The following is a 27256-nucleotide window of genomic DNA, read 5'->3' as shown; positions in this document are numbered from 1 at the left end:
GGGCACGGCCCGTCCCCGCCGGCATTGCCGGCCCCGGCGGGCGGGGGCTCGCCCCGCCGCTAACAAAGCGAGACCCGCCCCACCCCAGCGCGGCGGCGGCCGCCACCATCTGTCCCTCCCGCCCCCGCGGCGCGGGCCCGGCCCCGGCCCGCCCCTTTCCCCTCTCGCGTTCCGCTCAGGCAGCGGCGCGGGCACCCCGCCCCGGCGCGGGGAGGGGCGGGGCGGGCTCTGGGCGCCGCCGGTCAGTCCGCGGGGAGGGCGGGTGGCAGCCGCAGCGCCGCGCTGAGCGGGAGCCGCGCCGCGCCGAGACCGAGACCCCGCTGCCGGGCCCGCGCCCGCCCCGCCGCCCATCGAGGCCTGCCGCCATCTTCCCCTCACGCCCCGCTGGTGACGGCGCGAACGGGCCGCCGGGCCCTTCAGGTGAGTGTCGGCGGGCGGGACGGAGGGCGGGGGGGCCGCGCCGCGGAGGGGCCGGCAGCGCCCCGGCGGGGAGGGGCTGGGGCGGGCGGACAGCGCGGGGCGGGGGCTGCGGCCGCTGCGCCGTGAGGTGGGTGCTGCCCGGCGGCCCCGCCGCCGCGGGGGCCGCCCCACTCGGCGGCCCGTCCCTGGCGTGCCGGCAGGGTCGTGCTGCGCGGCCCTCGCCGAGGGAGCTTCGCCCCGGCTGCCGGCGCGGCGGCGACGCCCGGCCGCCGCCGTCCCTTTGTTGTGGCCGCCGCGGGCGGGCCGGGGGCCGGGCGGGCCGGGCCGGGCAGGGCTGGCCGCGGTGGCCGGCGCGGTGCGTGCCCGGGCCCCGGCCGCGGGGCGGGCGCGGTGGCGGCGGGGTGTGCCCTGGCTCCGGGGCCGCTTCAAAGGAGCGTCGGCTCCTCTGCGGCCCTGCCGGCTGCTGGTGCTGAGCTGACATTCCCGAAATGCTAATTCAGGCTGGGCGCTGTGTAATTAAACAGTGCGGTTGTTTTGAACCCTTTCACCAGCAGAGCTGGATTTCGTGTGGAATCGCACGTGAAGAGGCAAAAAAAAATTGGAGCAAGAGAGGGTTTTTTTAGTCCAAATGCATTCCTTTCTAATCTCTGCCATTTCTTCGGGTTTTTTAGTTTTCTGCATTCTATTTTCATTCTAACATGGAAGTATTGCATAATTTAATGACACCTTTTTGGCATTCATGATGCAGAATGCTCTGGGTAAAGAGTGTGCATGTTGTAACAGGGATTGATGAATGCACAGAGCTCTGCCGGTCACCTCTAAAGCCTGGTGAGATAAGGATTACTGTGGTGGCTCTAAAGCAACAGCTGATCTAAGCAGGGTGAAAAAAAAAATGAATTACGAGAGGGCAAGCCAGTGAAAAATCTGTGTGAGGAAGAAAAGGCTGGTATGTAAGAGGATACCTATTTGCTGTGTATCGGACTAAAATAATGTTTCAATCGTAGAGTTCAACTACAAAGTTTGGTGAAGGTTTTCTATTGAGGGCTTACTGCTTTCAATATAATTCATTTGAAATAATGGATCGTGTAATCTCTGAGGGTAAAACGGGTGTCGGTGAGTTGCACTAACAGTTGTTTGTGGGAATTGAATGTAATAAAAAATTTGGCTTGTAGGCATTTTTTGTAAATTTTTTTTATATAGAATAACTGGAAGATGACTAATAAAAAATTTGGCCTATAGACTTTTTTTTTTTTGTAAATTCTTTTGATATAGAATAACTGGAAGATGATTGAGGGCACATCAGAAACGGAGCCACTAGGTACTGACCAGGCCCCGAGTCCCCCGTGGGGTCTGTGTAGGCGGAACTCCGGAGTGGCCTCTGGGCAGGCCCAAGAGTCTTATGTAAGTGACTGTGGGGTGGATTAAGAGGTGAAATAACTTCCAGCCAGCTTTTTAAATATGTGTTGCTACTTCACATTCAGTTTTTCTGTGACATCGCTCACCAAGATGCTGAGGTTATGGATATGCATTGCAGCTGTCATTGAAGTCAGCAAACCAAGACTTCTAACTAGGCATCGCTTTTCCCTTTAAACATATTGCTGCTCTCTCAGTATGACACTTAAGATTTGAACTATAATACTTCTTTCCTGTATTTCTGAGTAGTTATTTTATCTTTTTTGCTCAGTTTTGTGAATGCATATCATATACTGTTGGCAAGTGATCTATTTCAGATGAGAAATAGCATAGGTATAACACTTATTTTAGAATTTCACTATTTACTTATTTTCCAGAATATTAAACCTTACTTTAACTTTCTATCACGTGAATGTGTATACATTTTAAATTTCTTCTAAGGGAGGTGACTTAGGGAAAGACTACTTAGACACTATTTTTAGACATTGCAGGTCTAGAAACATTTTCCTGAAATAGTATATTTATATGCCTAAGTGGTTATTTTTTTAAATAATTATTTTCTATGCTTATAACATTATGAGAAGATTCTTGCTGTTGACATGTTATTAGAACATGAGTAAGAACAGGAGTGAAACCTGTCTGTGGAAAATTTAGGAGTAGGTAGTCTATGTTTCAACGAGCTTGTTTAGAGGACGTCTTGTCCATTGAAGCTACAGAGAAAACATATGCCAGGTTTGTGGCAATAACTTGGGTTTTTTTTCTTGATGTAGATTTATTAGGAGGAAAGCAAATTTAAATACAGAACTAGGGGGAGATAATAAGGGGGAATGGACAAGAGAAAAGGAAGGAGGGTAGTTGTGGAAAAGTGCTGTTCTGAAAAGACTGGATAAGATAAAAAGGTGGTAGCAAAAACCTGGTTGGTAGAAGGCACCTGGAATGTTAAGCTCTAATACTCATTTACTTTCATTTGTACCTCAAACGAAGGCTGTGGTTCAATCATTCTTGAGTATTAGTGCTTGAGCTGATCAGATTGTGATGTTGTGTGCCATATGTGCTGGCAGAATGCCATATGGTGGGATGGACCAAAGATGAAGCTTGATCTCTAATCTTGAGTTTCCCTGCTGTTCTTTGCATTATTGTTGTTACTATTTAGTTATTATTATTATTTGTACGCATACACACACACCACTGAATGTCAGAAAAACGGGTGTATTTCATAGGGGGTGATGCATAAGTCTGTGTATATTTATAATTTCATTATGGTGTTACAGTGCTGCTTGTTATTTTGACAGTATAATGCTTATAAGAGACGTCTAAGCTCATCATCCTAAAAAATCATAAATTACGTGAAAATCTTCTCTAGTAGGTTTACCATTCTTTTCTAGCTATTCGTGTTGCTCTGACAGCAAATGCACACTAAATATTTTCATAATATTGTTAATGTCTGAGATTATCAGTCTACTTTGACTCTTCTTCAGAAATTACGTTTTTCTTAACAGGACCCCCAAAGTGCTGTTACTGTTCCCATATCATATATGGAATGTGCTGATCATCCTTTATCCTAATTTATATGGACATTATAAATAAAGTAAATAAAGTGTTATGTTCAGGACAAACCTGGGTTTTTAAAACTACAATGGAAATGGAAGCCAACTTCTTGCTGATGCTAGATTTTACTTAATGTAGCTGTATTCTTAAGCAGTGTACTGAGGATTATGCTCATTTTTCCATCAATAGAATATATAAATAATTAATTTTGAGACCATCTTGAAGCTATGTCGGGTGGCTTCCCATTTAGACTTGAGTCTAGTAGATCCAGTTGAAAAGAAAGCTGGACTTGGTGTTCCTTTTTTCAAAGAGAGTCTTAAGTCTGAGTTTTTCCAGTAGTTTTCTGATGGGTAGTCTCAGTATAGCTTTGCTTAAATTTTACTTTGTCTTTTGGCAAGGAAGTTAATTTGTTTTATAGAAAAACCACCAGTGCCATAAAACATAAGAGAAATGCAAATGCATTAGGTGTGGCTGGGAATTAAGATGTTAATACTAAACTGCTCATTAAATTTGTGTTGATTTTTTTTCTTTCAGTGTATAAGGGTAGGGTTGAATTTTTCTCTGGGACCAAAAATCCATATCCAGTTGCCAAAAGGGGAAGTTGTTGAAAGATGCTTTTTCCTTACATCTTAACACTGTTTCAGGTTCTAGCTTTGGATTTGTGTGTCTATCTGCCTTCTTTCCTGCAGCAAAGCATTCTGCAAGCCAGATTTTAATTTTTTCCTTTGACTTTACTAGCTGAGAGTGGGCACATGGTCTCTGGGTGTGTCTTTCATGAGACCCATCAAAATACTTGGTGATTGGAGTCTTCTGTGACTAAAATGAGAATTAGGCGCAGCCATTTTTAAAAAGAAGTTGGGCCATTTCATCTGGCACAACTAGGTCTCTGTTGTTCCAAAATAAGCTATGCTACTATAATCAAATGCTTTCCTAGTTCTGGCAAAAACTTACTTGGAAAAAAGTTGGCGTACAACTGTGAGGAAGATGGAAAACCTGGGGATTCAGACGATGTAGTACAAAACCCCCTCTTAGTAATGCCGAATTTTTTGTATCTCTTCAAGTTCATTAGCATTGGTTTATGATGATCAGTGAGAAGTTTCACTGCAGTATTTGTCTCTTCCCCTGTTTTCGGGTAAATAATTAATTTCTTGTTAATACTTTGAGTGTCTTATTTGGTTTATTCAAACTTATATCTGTTGTTTGATTTCTTATTACCAGCCTCTGTACATCTTTCCTAATATGAGATAGATAACTAGCTAATGGGCTTCAGTTGTCCTAGGCCAGCGTATCTGGAGGCTGCATCATCTCTACAGCTTGTCTTGGGAGCTGCGTCACCTGTGGTTGGTTGTGTAGTTGCTAGATTTCTGCCTAAGTAAATGGCTGTGTGCAGGAGTTAAGTGTATTTTTATTTCCCCTTTTGAATTATAAGTGGGAGCACTTTTAGCTTATAACCTATTCCTGTGGACATCTTGCCTTTATTAATTTTTCTGATCCCTGTTATTCCACTGTCTCTGCTTGTTCCTGGGGATATTGCCTCCTGCTGACGGTTATTCTCTGGTACTTGCTTCTTCTGTTCTTTGGTGCACTCCCATCATCAATTTAAGTCAGGTTCAGACTTTGCTACTGCCAGAAAGTACAGTTCTGTCAGTTCCTTGTGTCCAGGGAGTGAATAAACATTGAACTAGCGCCTGGATCAGAGGAGTGATCTGGCTAACCATACAGCTCCATTGTGGGTGCCATGAAGTGGCTGGGGACCTGTGGCTGAGTGCAGAGGTGAGAAGAGGGACTGCCCCTTTCTGCAGTAACATGGGCTTAAATTGAATTTTTCCTGATGTGAAATAGCATTCTTGTAGCTGCTAGCTTTTTTTGAAGAGTTCCTGATGAGCCAATGCTACGTGGCTTGGCAGGGTTACAGGGTTTCTCCCCACATCCCCAGATAGTTTTCAGCAGATCAGCTTGGGAGTTACAGCTGTAAAGTCTTTTTAAGGTTTTAAAAAAACCAGTTGAACAGCTTCTACTTTGTCAGACTTAAGGAACCATGCAAGACTTAGCCAGAAGCAGAATTTATTTTAGGTTTCCTAAGAAAAGTACATGCTACAACTCTCATATCCTTGGAGGAATTGTGTTGCAAAGGAGCTTAGATGTGGCATCCATGGGGGTTTTAAACGAGCTGACTGCTGGCAGCCATGGCCTTGGCCTCTCACTGCCCCAGCTGCATCTTCCCACTTTTCCTTTCTGCTGGCTGGAGAGATCATTAAACTGCTGAGCCACTTCACCACAATAGTTGGTGGAAAAGCTAACCCAGTGACAAAGTGAGGAGTGCGAAGGAAGGGCCAGGAGCACATGGCTGGTGGCAGATGAGTGAGTGGGACTCTGGCAGTCGGTGGTCAAACTGGCTTAGATCACCTTAGGTTTGAAGCTTTAGATTCTTCATGAAGCATATAGACAGAAATAGGTGTCCTTATGAAGAAAGAGTGAAAACCCCTGGCTTAATTGTCATACGCTACTTCAGAAATGGGGTAGGAAGAGACTGCATTTTTAGTGTGCTGTGCTTTTTGTATGTGTTAGAAACATTTAAGTTTGTATAGAAGATCTCTAGATAATGACACAGTAACTGGCTCACTTTTACGCTCTTTGAACTTCACTGTTTGCATTTCAGAAAGGAGAATTTTAATATTGCAGACTTGGTAAGTACAATATTTTCACACTGCAGAAGGATTGATTTCTTGGTAGATTTGTTTATCCTCAGTATATGCATAGGACAAAAAAGATTCAGGTGCATTATTAGGTCTTAATTGTGGCTTCATAATCAACCTCTTAAAATTAATTTTGTAATCTGTCTATTTAATTTTTGTAATGCTGCAATGTTCTGTTCTAAAAACCTGTATTTTGATTTTTTTTAGTAGCCAACATTTGTTAACCAAGCATAAAATAAGATATCGATCATAGCTAAAATTATCTCTTCCCTTTTAGGCTGCCATCATGACGGCTGAAGAAACAGTGAATGTTAAAGAAGCTGAAATAATTAAACTAATACTAGATTTTCTGAACTCAAGGAAACTTCATATCAGTATGCTGGCACTTGAGAAAGAAAGTGGGGTCATTAATGGCTTGTTTTCAGATGACATGCTTTTTCTAAGGTAGGACTTCTTTCTCTCGTGCTTCAATACGACATCTATGAAAACATACAGTTGGTCTGTGGGCAGCCCCATGCCACTAAACCGGAGGTCTTATACCCTCGTCTGCTTCTTCGGACCCCAGTTCTGTGCTCCAGCCCTGCATCGTGTTCCAGCTCTGAAGTTAATACAGGCTGAGTTAGATTTTTTTTGTTGGCTTGTTCATTCATTTTAACTTGGTCATTTTCTGGCATGCTAATGAATTCAAGTGGGAAGGAGTCTTAACAAGTGGCAGTGCAGGTTAAGTCAAGGAAAGCATGTGAGCAGAAATAGGATGGTGAACAAGATCTGTTGGCATCAGTGATGTGTTATTATCTGCTTACCATGTCACACAAAACTGAATGTGTAGTTTATTGACTTCTAAAATAAATAAAGTATTTTGACAATATTCTAGTGCTAAAATCTGAGATGAATGGAGTGGTTTCCAAAGATTCTCCCCAAAAATATTATCTGCATTTCAAAATAATACCTAGATTTCTCTTAAATTTAACGATATGAAAGGAGTCTCTGCTGTCATCAAGGTATGAGAGTTGGTTTTATTTACCATTCAGGATAATGCCCTCAAAATTATTAAAAGGAGTCACTGTATGTAGATGCATGCTAGTTTTTAGCATTGCTGTTTTCTATTTCATGTCAAAGTACTTAACTTTGTAGAAGCATGACAAAATAATTTATCCAGCTGTTCTTAAAACATCAAAAACTATTTTATCACTGAAGAAGATTTCTCACCTCGCATCCTTTTGATTAATATTACGGATATTGGAATAAAATTAAATTCAAGAAGAATTAAAGATTAAAGTTATTAATGCTACTTGTTTGTTTCATTTTTAGCTTAGTTGCAGTATACATCTAATGAGAAACTCACCCCTTGTAGATCTGGGCCTTTTATGGAGAACTCTTTGTGAAATGAGAGTGTGAAGAAACGAAACTAATCCACCTGTGCAGTCTGGCCCACTGGTCTTGGAGCTCTTGTGCTGGCATAGTTCTGCCAAGCTGCTGCTCTTTCATTCTTAATATGGGAGCTGTGTGTTTTCCCACCCCCCATTATGAAATAGGCCCAGCAATATTTATGCAATTAAAATTAACTCATTTTTAAGTTCACTTTCATTCTTCAGGATGTATTTGTTGAATCAATATATTTATTTGTACTCTTCAAGTAAGATTTTTTTTTTTATTAAATGAGAATTATAGGTGAAGTAGGAGACACAGGACCATTTTGTCCTTTTGGATGTGCCTTTAAAAGTAATCCTTCCAGTATGCAGTTATTCTTACAAAATATTGAGAAAGGACTTGGATTTTGTTCCTATTACTAGTCATGTCAGAGAGTCATCTCGGCATCTGTGCACTGTGTAACTTTTCAAAGCAGGTTGATCACCTGTTGTGTGTTTAAATGAGCTGGTTACTTAGAAGGAAGGATGTTCTTGTCCAGTGAAACTGAAGGGGTAACTCTTTCTTTTTCTAGGCAATTGATTCTTGATGGTCAGTGGGATGAGGTTCTTCAATTTATCCAGCCTCTTGAATGTATGGAAAAATTCGACAAGAAAAGGTAAAATAGAATGTATGTCAGAGTTCAATTTTTTGAGTTGTGGAAAATACATGAATTTCTAAGTATTGTGTATGAAAGCAGTAGTTCTAAGTTTTTCGCCTTTAGTTTTTGGTTTTTTCTAACCTGTATACAGTTCCTAAGTGTGTGCATGCATTTTTTAACTTAAACTATAAAAAATATGTGCACGCAGTCTGTAATGAGTTTTCATTTGCCATACTCTTTAGCAATATGATATATGTTGTACTATTTTTATAGTTTTTACAGTTAGCTGCTCTGTCATATTTCCATTCAAGAAATAAGTATGATTGCTATACTTTTTTCTTATTAGTGTCTAATGTTTTTAAAGTAATATTTCTGAAAGCAATAATTGAAAAATAACTTTCCTGTTAAAAAATAATTTTGTGGTTACCAGTTTGTTAAAATTTCACATCAGAGTTCCTTGTAATTGCAATTTCTATGTCTAAATCAGATTTGCTGTAAAATACCTTGCTCGTCTCTAAAAGAGTATTTAGCTACTGGATCAAGATGTGTAGTATTTCACTTCTCACCTGCAGATTTCGTTACATTATAATGAAGCAGAAGTTCTTGGAAGCCTTATGTGTAAACAATGCGATGTCAGCAGAAGATGAGCCTCAGCATGTAAGAATTGTCTTTGGTTTGGGTGGTTTTTTGTTGTCAGGAAGCCTCTTGAGATATTCTGATTAAAGGCAGAGCAGAAGCTCCCAGCACTGAATAAACAAATTCTGGCTGTTACCAAATGGTTTCATAAAAAATGGGAAAAAATAATTGATATCTTCTGGAAATGAATGTGGCTCCAGGTCTCAAATAGAATTGCGCATGCATGGGTCGTTCGAAACTTAGCAGCACAGATCAGTGACCACAGGCCATGTTTGTGGTCCTGATCCTGGGATTTACTTCAGGCCATTATGCTAAAGTGCAGGACTCTTTCTTTTTTTTTTTTTTTTCCCCGAAAGTGTTCTGAAGCAAGTCTCAGAATCACAGAAATTTATTGTCACAATCAGGACCAGGTGAAAGATTCTGATTTGAGTTAATCTTAATTTCTGTGCTTTTATAGAGAAAGGACACAGTTGTTTCTTTGGAGGGAACAGATGTGTTCACGAAGGACTGATTCAGTTAAATGTGCAAATGGCACGAGTTGTGAACTTAGGCTTTCAATATGGAAAGAAACATAAACTGGCAAAGAAGGTGTGCAGATTATGAAATTAATTAGGGTTTTTCGTTTATGTTGATAAAACAGGAATACCAAATTTCTAAGACAACAATGTTATGAAATTAAAAATTAAGAATGCTGGTAGTTTTAAGACAATTGATTTCATTTTCCAAACTGAATTGATTTTAATTCTCTGTCCCATTACATATACATTGTACTGCAGGGTCTTCTTTTGACAGTGTAGAGAAAGCTAAAAGTAAGTCTGTCTTTATAGTTGTAAAGGAAAGGGGTACTATTCCTCTAATCTCTCAATCAGTATACTGTTGATAGATAGCAGTAGAAGAAAAAAAATGCAGATATATCCTTTATTTTTTGTTTTGAATGTTACCAAATATCTTGGCATGTTCTGGATGGAAGGCTACTCTATCGAGCATATCCTAGGTAACATGGGTAAGTCAGGGTTTTTACTCTTTTTTAAATCTTTGTAACTAAAAATACCAAATTATGTGTTTAACATGGTTTCTTGGCTTTTGGCTAACAAGCTTTTTACTAAAGCCTTCTATTCATTTGGAGGTCTGATCTTCTGAGAACATTTTGAACTGTAAAAGTCACTCCAAGTTGCTGATCACTGTAAACTAGTGAAATGTACAAGCCTTATAACTTATGCCAGTAGCTTTTCATAAAATAAAAAAAGGGGAAAGTAAGTCAGTTGGCTTTGAGAATGGAAGTAACTTTCAGTGCTAGAATAGAAGTGGAGCTGTTTAGCTACAGATTTAAAATTTTAAGCCTATCAAACCTGCAGTGACATGAGAAAGTTCCATAGATCTGTAGAAAATGGGACTGGGCAGGGGATTTTAGGAAGTCAAGGCGTCTGGGAATTTGGCTCTGTTGTTACTGCATTTGCATCAGCAATTTCAGACTCTGTATTGTATGCTGTTTTAATTAAAATATAAACAGTAATAGTAACAAAGGAAAGATAGTGGAGAAATTCCGCTACTGCCTGCTCTTCTTCAACTGACTGTTTTATTGTAGAAACACATGTACTGCAAACAACTCTGTTCATGTTAATATTTCTGTAGCTGGAATTTACAATGCGAGAGGCTGTACAGTGCCTACATGCGTTGGAAGAATATTGTCCCTCTAAGGAAGACTATAGTAAGCTCTGCTTGCTACTGACGCTGCCTCGCTTGACCAACCACGCAGAATTCAAGGACTGGAATCCCAGCACTGCACGGGTTCACTGCTTTGAAGAAGCCTGCGTCATGGTGGCAGAGTTTATTCCTGCCGATAGGAAACTGAGTGAGGCTGGCTTCAAAGCAAGTAACAATCGTTTATTTCAGCTTGTAATGAAGGGATTGCTTTATGAATGTTGTGTGGAATTCTGTCAGAGTAAAGCAACAGGAGAAGAAATCACAGAAAGTGAAGTATTGCTGGGCATCGATCTCTTGTGTGGTAATGGGTGTGATGACTTGGATCTTAGCTTATTGTCATGGCTGCAGAATCTACCAGCTACTGTTTTTTCTTGTGCTTTTGAACAGAAGATGCTTAATATTCATGTTGATAAACTCCTCAAGCCTACAAAAGCTGCATATGCTGATCTTTTGACACCTCTCATCAGCAAACTTTCTCCTTATCCATCATCCCCAATGAGACGGCCTCAATCAGCAGATGCTTACATGACCCGCTCCTTAAATCCTGCCTTAGATGGGCTGTCATGTGGATTAACAAATCATGATAAGCGAGTCACAGACCTTGGGACCAAAACTTCTCCTATGTCACACTCCTTTGCTAATTTCCATTACCCAGGAGTACAGAACCTCAGCCGAAGTCTCATGCTTGAGAACACTGAGTGTCACAGCATTTTTGAAGAGTCACCTGAGCGGTAAGCGCAACTGTAGCTTTATTTTTACCTTGGCTTACCTTGCACTTGATAAGACTGGATTCCTACCTGCATTGTAACTTTGAACATGACTGTACCATTGAAACATAATTCCGTTGTTTAAATTCTGTTATAATTAAAACCCTGTATAGAAGGTGTTTTCTTCCTTACACTTTCATGATCAAAGTAGACTTTCATATTTGGTTTTGAGCCTTATGGATTCAATCTGGACTTTTTTAAAACTGAAATCCTAGTGCAGAGCACAAATGTGCTCTGATTATGTAGTAGAGTCTAGCTAAGATTTGTGTTCAGTATTACTGAATTCTTCCATTCCAGATTAATAAATGGAGACAGTGGAAAGCTGTAACTCCATCTTCCTTCCCCATTCCGTTTGGTCCTCAAGTGTATGTAAATTTTGGTCCTGACACTGTAAATGATTAAGCATACTTCAAAAATTTACATATGGAAATAGTCCCGATGAGGTCAGTGGAAATCACTATATGCTGTTATTGTAGCAGTCCTCTTACTGCTTCAATTGTTACAATAGTAGTTCCGCTTAAATATTTACTTACCCTTTTCCAAACCACATCAGAATAAGACGGTTGAATGTATTATGTTTTTATATGGGTTATTATAGCAGTGAATGCCATTAATAAATTCTTTTAATACAATGTAGACTGCAAAACTGACTTTTCTCCTTCCTTAAGAACTAAAGACTGTATCAAAACTTTGCACTGTTTACCATCTAAGACAAAAGTCCTGGTAACTAGGAGAAATCGTATTTGTCAATTAAGACCTTATCATCATGTTTTTGCTTGGCCTTTATTTTGATCGGCAGTTCTGCCCCTTTCTAAGTGTTATATCCATGCTTCTCTAGAAAGCAGCTGCCAGCTTTTTTGGCTCTTAGAGAACCGGATGGGTAACTCACTGCAGTGGGGCGCATGGCCAGCAGAGGACACTTTTAGAGCTGTGGTGTTCAATCCTGGCTGTAGTTGCTGACACTGTTAGTTTTGCCTTAGAGCAAAATTCTGTATCTTGTGTTAAGATAAAGAGCATCTGGAACTGAACTCAAGAAAAAGGAAACAAACGTCATCATACTGATGTCATTTCACCAGTGATAATGGAAATGTTGACAGTAATGTATATTTTAATACATTACCTTAATGCTTATCTTGAAAGGAGCTGTTTTGTTTGATTCTAAATTATCCAGTTTAAATCTCTGGTTTTACCAGCATCTTCACAACTGGAGGTTTTGTGGATAGCCTAAGTCTTAGGGAAGTATCCCTTGTGTTACATTTCTCTAAAAGTGTACCCTGAAGATACTAATGAATTGTGAATCCTGTAATTTTACCAATCTGTATACACAAACCTTAATATTTGTGCACGTAGCCCAGGGTCCAAGGTTAAAACTGATTCTTGAAAGCTTGTTGTTTCCCTTTTCAATATTAGTGTACTGGAATAATTCTGCACAAATAGAGTTATCTTGTGGGCTAAATGAAGCAGAAAATTGCTGCAGTTAGTCTTTGTGTCAGCTTTTTCATGTGATGTTAAATGAAGCTTATAGTTCTTAACATGTTTTTTCATTAATTAATACATTTCTTGAAGGTTAGAATTAGGTTAAGGGGCCAGACCCATAGTTTTAAAGAAGGCATTTCATTTTTCAGAAGAAAATCCAACTTCAGATTATGTGTCCAGTTGAAACAACAATATTTGCAAGGGTGGAAGCAGGGAAGCTGAGCTTTATGTAAATCTGGCCCTTGCTTCCTCTTGCACATGGCAGAAATACTGTATTTCTTTTATAAGTTGTATTCAGCAAGCAATTGCTTGTCTTTTTCAGTCAGCTAAGTTACTTTTGTTATTTTACAGAGATACCCCAGAAGTTTAAAGTAACTTCTTAAAGAGCTTTGCTTCAAGTTGCTGAGTAAAGAGGACTTTAAGTTGGCAAAACTGAAGATAGGAATCCAAGGCTTTAAATGTGTTCTCCGTACTTACTGATTGCTAACGCATTTTGGGAAGAGTTCCATGCAGAAATACTTATATCATACAAGAATAACAAAACTGATATAAACATTTTCCTCTGTAGCACTTTCAGGAAATGTCCAAGCCAATGGATGTTAAACATAGTTTAAATTTAGATTGGTAACGGTAATTAAACTAATACCTTATAGAAGACATGAGTCACATAGCATATCCGATACATTCCGTGCACATAATTGCTTTTGGAAATAGGAGATCTTGAATAACTTGTTAGTTAAAGGGTATATAGTTCGGGTGTAGGGATAGAAAACATGGAATTTGGATACCCCATAGTGGTAAGGCTTTTTTGAAAATGTGGGAACAAAGCACACTGACTGTGCTTTTTGTTTGTTAGGGGTTTTGTTTTCTTTAGTGACCCATTGCAAATTGCATTTTTTTCCTAAGCAATATCTTAAGTTTTATGTGCTTTAAGTAGTTTGCACACTTGTGTTAATCAGATTTTACTCTAGAATGTTATCTTTATCTACTTACCGGGGGATTTTCCACTCTTAATTTTTCTCAATTAAGCTTCTCCTCTTTTCCATGTTACTGCAAGAAGTGATACTCCCGTGGAGCCACAGCATCCCATCAGCAGTGAGACTTTGTGCCAGAGTTCGGTTCCAGAAAATGAACCACTTAATGGATCACAGAGTCAGGGATCAGCCAAACAAGAGAAGAATGAGGTAGTGGTTGTTTGTTTAAAAATAATGAGGCCTTTTGAGCTGTGTTCTGATCACTTCATAATGATTTGCCTTTGTGTTGAGAACATCATGCGTGACAATGGGTTGCTTTCAATCTTGTTTTTACTGTAGTGAAAATACCATATTGCATCTTGTGTAAGAAACTACTCTCTTTTTTCCCATTATATAAAGTTCTGCTGTCATTTAACTCTGTAATGCAGCTGATTAATGTGCCTTCTCACATCAGCAGTGTTGCTAAACTGTTGTAGATATCTTAAAAAAAAAAAAAAAAAAAAAAAAAAAAAAAAGCTTTGCAGTACTCAAAGCCAGCAATGTTGGATGTTGGATTAAACAATGCTTAAGAATCCCCTTAAGTGTTTCAGTGAGGAATCTGGTATGTAGCCTGCAATTTTTGGTGTTAACACCAAGTTTGAAAGGTCATCTCACATCATTTTCTGCCTGGAACACACATTAAAATTGGATAATTCTATCTTTGCTGTTCAGAATCCAATAGCATAACCTTTTTTTTGGATTCATCTTTGAAGGCCTGTGCCTTGACTATCCTTTTTTTTCCTTTTTTTCTCCTTAACAGCAATATAGGGAAAATTCAGTAGGAAACAATGAACAGTTACCTATTCTATTCTTTTTCCACAGTTTTAAATATCTGTCTCTTAATTCAGTAATGATGAATAACATTGAGTATGCAGTCTGTTTTGTTTGCGGACTTCAGTTTGATATTTGTTTTTTCTTTTTTTAAGTAAACTTTGTCTTGGCTTATGACATCTATGTGGTACTGAAAACCAGTCTAGACTTGACAGGGCTATGTTCTTGTAGACTTGAGTGAAGCAATGGGGCCTGTTGGAGGATTAACCAAGTCCTTCAAACTTGAGAACTTCACTCCCATCAAGGACTTTGCCAAGTAACTTCTCTGCTGCAGCAGTATTGTGTATGCACATTGGGAATAAGTGGAGGGAGGAAAGAGCTTAGCTAGACATGGAACAGAGCAGGCTTCCAAAGGCAAAAAAACGGATGCAGAATTTGTAGGAGAGAATGAAGACAGGAGATGCTGTGCTGTAGGTGAGGATGTTGGCCAGACTATTATACACAAGTAGAAAAGAATGCAGTACCCAGTCCAATTTCACCTTGTTTTCCACATTATAGTGGTATATGTATATACCTGTGCAAGTGAGAAATTAATGTAAGTTTCTTTCAATAGCTTTATTTTTACATTGTTACGGAATAGAGCATCTGGGCAACGTATTTTAGGTTTAGGTCTTAGTTTGAGTAATAATGACACAGAATTCAAAGGATCAAAGGATTGACTCCAATTGCAACAAACAAGTATCAGTCATGTATCAACAAGGCACCAATTTCAAAAGTAAGATGTAGCGCTTGGGTAGACCACTTGAAGGTTGGCTACTGGGAGAGGTAAATTTGCTCTGCAGACTGGTGGCAGGGAAGTGTCAACATGGCAGAAAATAGAGAATTTGTAGTGAAAATATGACTTGTAATATGTCATGTAGCTTACATTTGTTTCCTGATGTTTATTTTCAGTTTCCAATCACCTATTCATTTTGCTCTTAAGTGATACTTTGGAAGCTTTGTAGGGAAGGGGAGTCCCCTCCTGAATTACGGCAGAACTACTTCAACAGTGAATAGCACAGGCTGGCAGTGATTTCCTTTTTTAACATGTAAATTGTATCTGGTTTTATGGAAGAATGAAAGCACTGCTCCTCAAAGGAGAATCTGCTGGCCTTTTGATGCCTGCAGTGAAATAACGAACCAGAAAGTGAATATTTAGGTTAAGTAGCACAATTAACTATTTCATTTTCATCAGTAATTATCATTTTTTTAGCTTCGTGATTCAACAGAGCAGTTTCAGGAATATTACAGACAAAGACTACGTTACCAGCAGCACTTAGAACAGAAGGAGCAACAGCGACAGTTGTACCAGCAAATGTTGTTGGAAGGAGGTGTAAATCAAGAAGATGGAGCTGACCAGCAACAGAATCTTACTGAACAGTTTCTTAACAGGTTGGGAGGGTTTTGTTGATTCTCCTTCCACCCACTCTATCCCCTCTCAAGTTCTCATAATAACCTGGTTTGGTGGTCTCTTTTTTTTTTTTTTTTTTTTCCTTGTCATTTGTTATTAGATCTATCCAGAAACTGGGAGAATTGAATATAGGTATGGACAGTCTTGGAAATGATGTGCAAACACTTAGCCAGCAATGTAATGGGAGCAAAGTGAATGCATCTGCCAATCCAGCAAGTAATTTTACATCAGCACCTTCAGATGCTAGTCAGAGGATAACAGCTGATAGCCCAAATCTTAATACAAGCACTCCTCGAAAGCGTGGATCAGCTAATCAGATACCCTTTCCTGAAGAGTCACCTGTACAGGGGAATCAAACGTAAGTTATTTGAGACTGTTCAGGACTGGAGATACCCTTCTGTTAGCACTGTAGGAGTAGCTCTTTGTATTTATTTTTAGTTATCAAATGAATTTGTCATTGAATAGGGGTATTTCTCTCCTGATGAGTGTTTTCTATATATTTTTGTAGGGATTACAAAATCTTTTTTTTGACAGCACACATGAGAAATAGTGGTTATTTGTTATGGTTTACATTTAATGTTTATTTTTAATTTCAGACTTTTTATTCCATTTTATATGCATAATTCTTGTTTATTTTGTGTTCTATTAGTTTTTTACGAGATACAAACTAGGTGGAGAAAGAGGCAGGGCAGAATGGAAACTAGATTTCTTCTGTTAACTTAAAGGTAGTGTTGACCTGAAAGCAACAACCATTCTTCCACGTGTGTGTATACATATGTATGTTATGGATGAAAACAAATGTTTTTAACTTGCATTCAATTGTTTAGTGCCTGAAGTTACTGCAAAAACAGCAACCCCTTGTAAAAATAATAGTGTAATGATAAAGAATGCTTGTTCACACCAATTAATCAGTTCTGAGAATGACTGCAACTGTAACTTCAGTCCAAAAAATACTTATAAACAAATCTGTCTCTGCCTTTTTTTTTTCTGTGGTGTTGTGCATTTAAACTCTTCACCAAATCAAAACAGTGTATCAGAACATGGTGTCACTCAGCCACAGTTGGAAGACTCTTCAGGGAATTCAAGTAGGACAAGAGGTGATGAGGTGAGTTTTCTTTTTGTCGTTTACAGTTTGTGTTTTCACAAGATTCAATATTGAATCATAAGTATTGTAACATCCTCTCGTTGTTAACAGATACTTAAATAAACTTTAGTTGATGCAGTACCTACAAAATCACAGGACTATTGAGGTTGAAAGGGACATCTGGAGACTGAGTCTAAACCCACTGCTCAAAGAAGGGTCAATGAGAGCAGGTTGATTGGGGGTAGCTCCAGTTAGGTTTTGGGTATCTCCAAGGATGGAGTCTCCAAAACCTCTGTGGACAACCTGAGGTCTGACCACTCTCATAGTGTTTTTAAAGCAACAAAAAAGTTTAAATGGAATCTCACAGAATCTCACAGAATCATCTAGGTTGGAAAGGACCTTGAAGATCATCTAGTCCAACCGTTAACCTAGCACTGACAGTTCCCAACTACACCATATCCCTCAGCACTGTGTCAATCCACCTCTTGAACACCTCCAAGGATGGGGACTCCACCACCTCCCTGGGCAGCCCATTCCAATGCCTAACAACCCGTTCTGTAAAGAAATACTTCCTAATATCTAGTCTAAACCTTCCCTGGCGCAACTTGAGGCCATTACCTCTTGTCCTATCACTTACTACTTGGTTAAAGAGGCTCATCCCCAGCTCTCTGCAACCACCTTTCAGGTAGTTGTAGAATCTCCTCTATTTCAATTTGTGTACATTGCTTCTTGTCCTTTCTCTGAGAAGAGCTTTGCTCCATTTTTTTACTCCTCCTGTCAGGTACATTTATATACACTGATGAGGTTTACACACACATACACCCCTCCTGAAAAGCCCTTCTGATCTCAAGGCCAAACAGGCCCAGCTGTCTCAGCTTCTCCTTGGACAACAGATTCCAGTGGGATGTCTTTTACAGCCATTGTTTTATGTTTTCCAGGTTGAAATACTGATTGTTGGACTTCAGTCAGTGTGGCCCAACTTTAGGAGAATAACTTCGTAATAAGTACATTCCAAAGTTCTGCATTAGATAAATAAAAATCAAAATTTTTAGAAAGGTGGCGATGAAGTTGTCAGGAGGATGATGTAATGAAGCTCAGTGTCATTTTATGATAACTTTGTGTTATCTACAGTGTGCAAAGCTGGTTCTTTGGTATTATATTTGTTTTATAAACTGTGTTCATGACTTGGACTGTTTTCCCTAAAAATGCAGCTTTGTTCCCCTTGCAAATTTCACACAGTTCAAATGTGTTTATACAGAAATAAACTGTAATGTCATGCATCTGAGATGGGCTGTTTAGAAGAAGAAAAGCTGCTTGGAAGCCTGGAGGGAGAATGAGGAAAATTAATCTAATGTTAGCTGTAAAAGTGAGTTGAAGAAAAGAACTGTTTGAAGTATGCTATTCCTTGATGTGGAGTAGACGTTGCTTTACAACTCTGTAATTTGAATAGTTTAGCCTGGTGCTGCTACTTATTAATACTTTGGTACAGTAGTTTTACATTATTCTGCAAAACAGTTGCATCCACTTCTAAATGTCCAGTTCTATGCTGCAGAACCTAATTTGACTGTTATCCTTCTACGCAGGATGACAAATCAAAAAAGCAGTTCATTTGCATTAATACTCTAGAAGACACACAAGCTGTCAGAGCTGTAGCCTTTCATCCCAGTGGGAGTTTGTATGCTGTTGGCTCCAACTCTAAAACTTTGAGAGTTTGTGCCTATCCAGAAGTAATTGACCCAAGGTAAGAAAGCTTGAATAATCATTTCTTTTTCTGTGTCATAGCACTTTTCTCCTGCAGCTACTGGTATCTGTACATTTCATACCTTCTTCAGCAGATCATCTTATTTTTGTTTAGCAGCTTAGGTTTCTAAGGAGAGCATTGCACTACTTAGAAACCTAAACTGCTAAACAAAAATAAGATGATCTGCTGAAGAATTTATGTATTTGTGGGCTGCATTTTTGCTCACTTCCATTACTGGCAAGATGCGTTGCTACCAATACCACTCCTTTCCTTATAAAAGTGTTATTTTTGTCTCAGCAGGTGGGCTTTTCTGTCTTTACTGTGATGGCCTCTGGTTTTGATATTCCAGATGTAAAAGTGGGAGAAAGCATGTGTCAGATCCCAAGCCAGCACAAGTTGGGCTTCATGAGATGCAGTTTCTGGCAGGAGGACAGTCTTAACAGTAGAAAAAGCAATATCCTCTTAAACTTTTACAGCAGAATTTGACAGAGCATGTCTATTATGGCCTATTGTTACTATAAACACTCTTTTCCTGATTCTTTTGTTCCTTGACAGGAAAAGCTCTATTTGTGGTTTCCTGTGCATACCTCATCTTTTCTGTTTTCTCCTATTTTTTTGATAGGAGGGGGGAAAATATTTTTTTGACCTGGAAATAAATATTGCCATCTCAATAACAATCTCCTTGTCTCTGCTCTAGTTAAGGTATTTTCTTGGAGTAGGGGAAGTGCAGACATCTAAAACTTCACAATTTCAGAAAGAGCTACAAGTATGCGCGGTGACTTTATCTGGGACACCTTCTCAGTTTAGGACTCCGTGTTCAGGCTTCCATAGTGTTCAAAAAGTAATCAGGTTTTTTTTTTCTCCTTAAAATATCATCAGTAAGGTAGCCTTTGAAGTTTAATTCCAAAATACTTATTGCCAATGTATGAAAAAAAAAAAAAGTTGATTTCTGCAATACCCAATACAAGCTGACTTGCTGGACTTGAAGCCCAGACAGCCTCTTGATTGGTAAAGAGTGCAGAACGTTTTCAGTGGAATGGATGCTTCTTTACTGGCTATCTATGGTCTGCTCTCGCGCAACTTGTTATTCTAACCATTGGAAAAGGTTGGCTTGACTCTGCAGCCTTAGTGTCTAGTTACAGTGCACGATCTGATGTGACAAGTGACATAGTGCATCTGGATATGAAAGGAATACTGACGTTTCCTTAATTCTGAACTTCCTCTTACTTTTTTTCACTATGCTTACAGTCTGCCAAAAACATTTCACAATGGGACGTCAGCAGAGAGATTACGTTATTCTAAAGATATTCTAATCTTTGTAACAACCAGAGTCTAGACACTCATTCAAAATTTTTCATGTTTTTCAAAATAATCGTGTAGAATATCTGGTAAATAGCAGTTGTTTAATTGTACATCAGAGTTCTGTTAGGACTTTTTTAAGTTTTAAAAATTGTCCTTCAAACCGATGTATGATTCAGGACAGATTGGGTTTGTGGAGGTTTTTTTCCTTTCTCTAAAGGTATAATAATAGTGCGGGGTTTTTCACATGTTTGAGTTTAAACACTGATAGATACACATGACAATTCTGCAGATGTTGCTCAAATAATCACAGTGCTTTCACGCAGTTGATTGGCAGCATGTGGTCTCTGTGCTGGACAGGTGCTCTCATGTCCTGACAAAGCCAGTGATTCTCAGCTGCTGCCTCCATCTCTTAACAAACTGTGAATCCAAACTCTGAGCGTGATACAAGACATTAGGCCGTTTAGGAAGCTCTGTAGTTTGTGTTGAATGATGATCCTGATTTAGGCTAGTCTGTCATGGATTTCTTCTCTGGCAACAAAATAAAATTAGCTTCCATGTAGATTTATTTTAGTGATCTTTACTAAAGCCACGTTTATCTCAAAAGTTTTTAAATAGATGATTGTCTTCTGTTTTTTTCTCTCTGCCTCTTTTTGTTCAAGTATTTATAGTATGTTTCTGAATTTTTCAACAGCCATTTAATTAGTTGAATTTCTATTGTTGATGTTACTGGAGTGAATGTTGCTGGAGTTAGATACAGCAGTACTTTATCTTAAGCACTTGACTACTTCCTGCTCTGGGAACAGAGAAATAACATGGTAGGAAGCTAATTGAAATAGAGGAAATGTACATCAGTGGCACTGTTCCTTTTATTTCAGCCATGTGTAAAGCTGATATGGTTTTGGAAATAAGAATGTCTGGCATGTTTAGATGTTGTGAAGATTCCTGCATTAACATATAATGGTGAACGTGTCTTTCTTGCACAGACTGCTGCATTAGATTTTCTAGTAGATGAGTGACACTTTAGGAGTCTCTTTATTTGACAAATAATATCCAGTGCACAGCTCTTAATGGTGAACATGTATGAGTTTCTTCTTTTGTTGTATGTTTTTATCCATTAAATAAAAATAAATAACAAAAAGAGGAGACACTGCTTGACTTAAGACAACACTTTTCTGTGTCTTCCCAGGTAGGGTTAACACAGAAGCGTTTTTCCTGATCCTTTAACCACTCTAAGTGTTTGATGAATCCCACTCATTCTGACAGCAAGGATGGCATAGGCAGCAACTTTTTGGATAAAACAGCAGGCTTCAGTTTTTACTGTTATAGTACTACTAGGCACAACAACAGCCCCAAACACAAGTATATGGAGCCCAGTCATATAATTACCCTGTCGTACCAAACACAATCCCCAGTTAGGGATTGTCTGGTGGCTGGGAAACACCTTCCTGCTTTCTTCTTTCAGGAATCTGGATTTCCCAGTCTGCAGCCTGATAGTTCAGTCCCAGCCTTTAGCTGTGCCAGCTGCACTGGGTACTACCATAGGTAGTGTGTGCCTTAGGAGTTTTCTTGGCCTACTGTTGTTTAATTGAACTCAAGCATGTTCAAGAGTGGCCACAGGATCAATTTGTTGAAGTATGAAGAATATAAAGAAAAATCCTACCAATTTAGTACTCTGGGGCTAAGGTTTCATTGTATGTAGGAGGTAGTTACTCTATTTTTTCTGTATCAACCCTTTATAGATGAAGGGACCATGTAAGTTCTTTTTGCATGTCCCGTCACAGATAGAATAGGAAGATGAAGAAAAACTGGGAAAACGAAATGGAGAAAATCCTTTTGTTTTGTCTTAGATCACATGTATATGTTTCAATAGAAACAGTCATATGTATTTCATGTTATCCAAAATAATAGAAAAACAGTATTTTCATTTTAGAATACATTACTTTCCTTAAAAATACAAGGAAATTGGGTATTTTTCTTCTTTTTTTTTTCTAGTGCTTATAATGCTCCTAAACAACCTGTAGTTCGCTTCAAAAGGAACAAGCATCATAAAGGATCAATCTACTGTGTAGCCTGGAGTCCCTGTGGACAGCTGTTAGCTACTGGTTCTAATGATAAATATGTGAAAGTACTGCCTTTTAATGCAGACACTTGTAATGCAACAGGTAATATGTGTGTGTATTTAAAGAATTTATTTTCAATTATTTTCCAATATTTGGCAAAACCGTACAAATTACACTGATTGTGTAGCTAATAGGTTTTGTTATTTTTATTCTAATACTTTAGTGTCTTTTCCCTTTCACCATCACTGTAGTCTCTGTCTAGCAAAGAGCCACTGAGGGGTTAGGGATTATCTTTTGGGTTTTGTTTGGGTTTTTGTTTGTTTGCATTTTGGTTTTGTTTTGCAACACTCTCTGGTATTGTGCTGTCTTCTGGTAGGCTTGGGGTGTTGGTTTTTGGTTTGTTTTGGGTTGGTTTTGGGGGGGGTTTTTTACATATGGTAAAATAACCAGATGTTTTTACCCACCACTGTTATTGACTGTCAGTAGGCATTTATTTCCACTTCCAGCTCCCCTTTTTCTTGTCTAGTTCTGCCATCTTCTTCCCAGTCACAGAAGTCTAAGGATTCTCTCCTAGCAGATACTATTTTGCATGCCCAACCCTCCAAATCAATACACCGCATATGGCTCTTATTTTTCCTGTTTTAAACTTAAGCTACCTTGTCCTGTGTGGTTCAGTGTTCTCAGTGATCCTTTTCTCCCGGCAGAGAAAGCCTCTTTAGTTTACCATAGTTTACAAAAAGAAATAACTAGTCTAAAAATCTTGGCTGGTATTGCCTGTGGAGATGGTCTGCATACATTTAGCAACGCTTTAGGAACTGTAGGAAGCTCAAGGAACACTCAAAAATAAGATTTTTAGATATTTTATTTGAACTCTAGTAACTGAAATAGTGTGTTCTATGAAAAGTGCACAACAGTGTTTATACTTGGTAGTATACTCACCCTTGCCTACAATACTCTGTATTATCACTGTAGCTGCTTTAAAGGTTGCAGCACTAACAGTACTAAACACAGTATGCCTCACTTTGTTCCTTGATTTTTAAATTATTTTAGGACCAGATTTGGAGTTCAGCATGCACGATGGGACAATCAGAGACCTTGCTTTTATGGAAGGCCCAGAAAGTGGTGGTGCTATTTTAATAAGTGCTGGGGCAGGGGACTGTAATATTTACACAACAGATTGTCAGCGAGGACAAGGCCTGCATGCCCTAAGTGGTCACACTGGTATGTATGTTATTGTTTCTCTCTTGCACTTTTTAAGTCTGTATTATATTCTAATAAGTTCTTGATTTTGGTTTTTTTTTAATGTTTGTGTTTCTTTCTAGCAAGACTTTTTTTTTTCCAGAATGCTCTTGAGGTATTTTGGAGGGAAGCAGGGAGTGTTTGTTTTTAAATATGTTGGGTGTTGATTTAATGGAGAGAATGTATGCTTCATTCCAGAGAAGATGCAAAGCTGGGTATTGCCTTACACTGTTGGCATTTTAGATTATGCAACTTGCAGGTTTTCCATAGAGCTGTTCAATCTCTGGATGCGAAAATATAATCAGAATTGTAATATTATCTGAATAATGGTGTTTGATCAAATCAAGAAGTCTTCCTGTTCACAGGTCATATTTTAGCACTTTATACATGGAGTGGCTGGATGATTGCATCTGGATCCCAAGACAAGACTGTAAGATTCTGGGATCTGAGAGTGCCAAGCTGTGTTCGTGTTGTGGGAACAACGTTTCATGGAACAGGTAAGCCCTGCTATTGTGCTTCTGACCATTCTTGCATAAAAATATATTTTAAAGATGTCTAAGCAGTATAGAGTGAATGTAAGGGGGTTTTGCATCACAGAATGGCAGCTTGACTTTAAAAGAAGTTGTGAAGGTATCTTTACCTGTGTGTTTTGATTGGGTTTTTTTAAGTAATTTTTTTTTTCAAAAGTTGGCTAGTTTTTTGCCTTGTGACTTTCAAACAGACACTTCCAAGTATGTTAAAATAAAACAAGACACAACTGTTTCAGAATCAAGGGAAAGGTGGGAAGGAGCAGACATTTTTGCAGGTCGTTAACATACTCTATAGAAATCTGTAAAAGGACTCTTGAGAATCACTTGGGTTCAGGTTCTCCTTTCTTTAAACTTTTGGGGAGCAATAAATAGGGGGGGATTCTTTGCATTATTCTTTATTTCATAACGAATTACTTTGCTGTGATGAAACAGGTGGTTTTTTCTCATGCAGCTTTAATAGTGGCTTTGCTACCGTTCCTATGTGACCTATGGCTTCAGAGTTTTAAGTGCTAGAACATAAAAATTTTTGTATTTTAAGGTAACAGTAGCTAGGTATGTTCACCTTAAATGTAAGGCCAGCATTTGGTATTCTTATACAATGTCTGTTCTTGTTTTAAAAAAAAGTTGTTGGCTATTTGGATAAAGGTACGTAAGTATAATGTGTGTGTGTTGGGCTTTTTTTTCTCCTGTAGGAAGTGCTGTAGCCTCCGTAGCTGTTGATCCTAGTGGTCGTCTCCTGGCCACAGGACAAGAGGACTCTAGCTGTATGTTGTACGATATTCGAGGAGGACGAATGGTGCAGAGCTATCATCCTCATTCCAGTGATGTTCGTTCTGTTCGCTTCTCGCCAGGGGCACACTACTTGCTCACAGGATCATATGATATGAAAATAAAGGTGACAGACTTGCAAGGTAACAAACATCCTACAAAGGATACTAGGTTCGCTTTCAGTTTGGTGCTTCTAATATTGAAGTTGTAAGAGAACTTGGTTCAAAGATCAAGTTTTAGTTTAAAAGGGGGAAAAATAGTAGAGCTTTGAAGGGTTTGAAACGTGTATAAATGTGATCATGGCTGTTTGCAATTGGCTAGTTGTGTTGCTAACAATGTAGGCTGTGAACTAAATCTTGTTTTGGATGGGAGGGTCTAATGATAAAAAGTAGTTAACAGTGTTACCCGATGAGATGGCCATTGCTTTCAGGCAGCATTCTTAAAACTGACCTTTTTTAAAAAAAGTGTAATAATAATAATGATGCTTATTTTTATTGGGAGGAGTTAAGAAGAAATAAGATACTGGGAATATCTAATTGACTTGATTTTCTTGGACTGTTAAACTCTGAATACCTGTATTTTAAAGTTGTACTGTGTCCAGTAATGCCTAGAAACCAAAACACTGGGGCCTTGTGTTATGCTCTGTATGTGTGAGAGAGAGAGAGGGGTCAAGTATGCTTCATAAGGTGAAATACATATGTAAGCTTTACTAAACAAACAAACAACAAACCACTGAAAAACCCACCTCAAAAAGCCAAAGAGCTGGGATATAAATTCATGAACTGACTAATGATTTCTGTTCCTCTGCCATAGGGGACCTCACGAAGCAGCTTCCTCTTATGGTGGTGGGAGAGCACAAGGACAAAGTTATTCAATGCAGATGGCACACACAAGATCTTTCCTTCTTGTCATCTTCTGCAGACAGAACTGTAACTCTTTGGACTTATAATGGCTAGAGTGCAAAGGCAACCTATGCAGCTAAAGCACAGAGACCTGAGACTACAGAACTGTAAAAACCAAGTAATAATAATAATTAGGCATTGAGAAAGCAGCAGTTGAGCAGAAGAGTGTCTTGTCAAGAGGAGGGGCACTTGTCACAGATTTTTCTGGTTTCTAGGAGGTCTTGGTGTTTTTAGTATGTTCTTTTGCAGTGCTTTCAGTCTTCCATGTGAACTCATGCTGCTGTGACCTATGTGACCTAGTCTTGTTGCCAAAGTCTGAGGAGAACTCCTATGTTGTCGATGTGCACTCAGAGTAATATGAATGACGTGTTTACAGTTTGGTATTAATTGCATTCCTTGGTCTTTGCCTCAATGAGAATTTTATATAGAAACTTAAGTTGAACAACACTTCAAGTCTGTATGTAAACTAGTTACACACACACACAAAAGATAAATTACTTCCACTGTTTTTTCAGGTTTATTATATTCATCACTTCTCAACAAGAGGTCAAACTTTATAACATCTCCACCATTTAAACTTTTTCAGTAATAAATTCTGAACTTGAAAGGTGACTAGGCAGTAACCACATCTTGATTATGGTCCATTATATAGTGTGGGGTTTTTTTCATCTAAACTGGGGGAAATGTTGCTGTTTTTACTACATGACATAGTTTTGAACAAGCTAACATGTTGGAGGGGGAAAAAGTAAAATACTGATTTTTTTTTTCTTCTGTAGAAACATGTAATATTTTACTTTTTGAATGCAACAGAATACCTCTGTGTATAATGTACTGTAGAAAAGAGTGGATTGGCAGCAGTTGTCACAGTGAGCTTAATGGCTATCAGTTTTTCAAGTAAAAGGGATACCATTAATGCTATAATAGAAACCAGCATGGCTTAAAATGCTATGTCTGCATGATAATTTAAGAATTGTTGGAATTTCACAGTTCAGAAGCTTATCTGAATTTTATTTCTTGCACTGTTTATGTATGGGAAATTGCAGTTTTATTTCTACAAAACTTTAGATTCTAATGTTTATGTATTGTTATATTTTCATATTGTACAGTTCCTTTTCCTTATTAAAATATAAACCTTAAACATTAGGTTATTTATTTATTTGAACTGCAGTTAAGTTTTGGATTCTCTTGGTTACTAAATTATATGTGCACTGTAGCAAGCATTTTTAACTATTGTATAAAAGTGGAAAGGTAACTATAGAAGTGTATCTGTGCTATAATCTCAATAAAGACCTCCAACACCTGCAGCTGTCTCATCTGTTGCTTTGCATTCTTGGTGTTTAATTCTGATACTTAAACTGTACATCAAAATCTGTTGTATGCCTAGAATGATAAAAGACTTCACCTCTCTAGTACTGCTTCCAGGTATCTGTGACGTTGCAGTGTGGTAAGTAGTAACACAGTAGCACAGAGCAGAAAATATGTTTGTTTTTCTATATTGGTCACGCAGATTAAGATCTTAATCCTTTGGAGGAAAATGTGACTTCAGACTATTCTGTCCTCCAGTTGTCCTCGCAGACTATTTTTAATTAGCACTACACCTACTTCAATATGTTATTTGCTTACATGAATTTTATTTCAGCTTGCTTCTTCCATAGAGGCTCTAGTTTTACATCTATTGTTCTCTTTCCTAGGCTCTTGCTGTGTTTGTGCACTGTTCTTAGGTTCCCT

The 27256-nt window shown here is 38.8% G+C and overlaps 1 protein-coding gene across 7 annotated transcripts; it reads left to right on the top strand.

The window, feature by feature from the left end:
* Positions 1-209: 209 nt before the first annotated feature.
* On the top strand, positions 210-26832 carry WDR47 (WD repeat domain 47). Of its 7 annotated transcripts, none has more exons than XM_074876696.1 (16): positions 210-420; positions 1693-1821; positions 6355-6521; positions 8020-8103; positions 8658-8742; positions 10354-11156; positions 13729-13855; positions 15705-15883; positions 16003-16260; positions 16932-17007; positions 18570-18727; positions 22022-22191; positions 23140-23310; positions 23694-23825; positions 24551-24769; positions 25440-26832. In XM_074876696.1, exons 2-16 carry the CDS (start codon positions 1705-1707, stop codon positions 25580-25582), a joined length of 2889 nt encoding a protein of 962 aa, XP_074732797.1. In that variant the 5' UTR covers positions 210-420; positions 1693-1704; the 3' UTR covers positions 25583-26832. The 7 variants fall into 7 exon arrangements, with proteins under 7 accessions (XP_074732797.1, XP_074732798.1, XP_074732796.1 ...); XM_074876697.1 differs by having other exon boundaries at positions 211-420; positions 13729-13852; XM_074876695.1 differs by having other exon boundaries at positions 211-420; positions 13726-13852.
* Positions 26833-27256: the final 424 nt, after the last annotated feature.

This window comes from Strix uralensis, chromosome 8 (genome assembly GCF_047716275.1).
Source record: "Strix uralensis isolate ZFMK-TIS-50842 chromosome 8, bStrUra1, whole genome shotgun sequence".
NCBI classification, from domain to species: domain Eukaryota; kingdom Metazoa; phylum Chordata; class Aves; order Strigiformes; family Strigidae; genus Strix; species Strix uralensis.
This window is presented reverse-complemented; position numbering and strand designations above follow the sequence as displayed.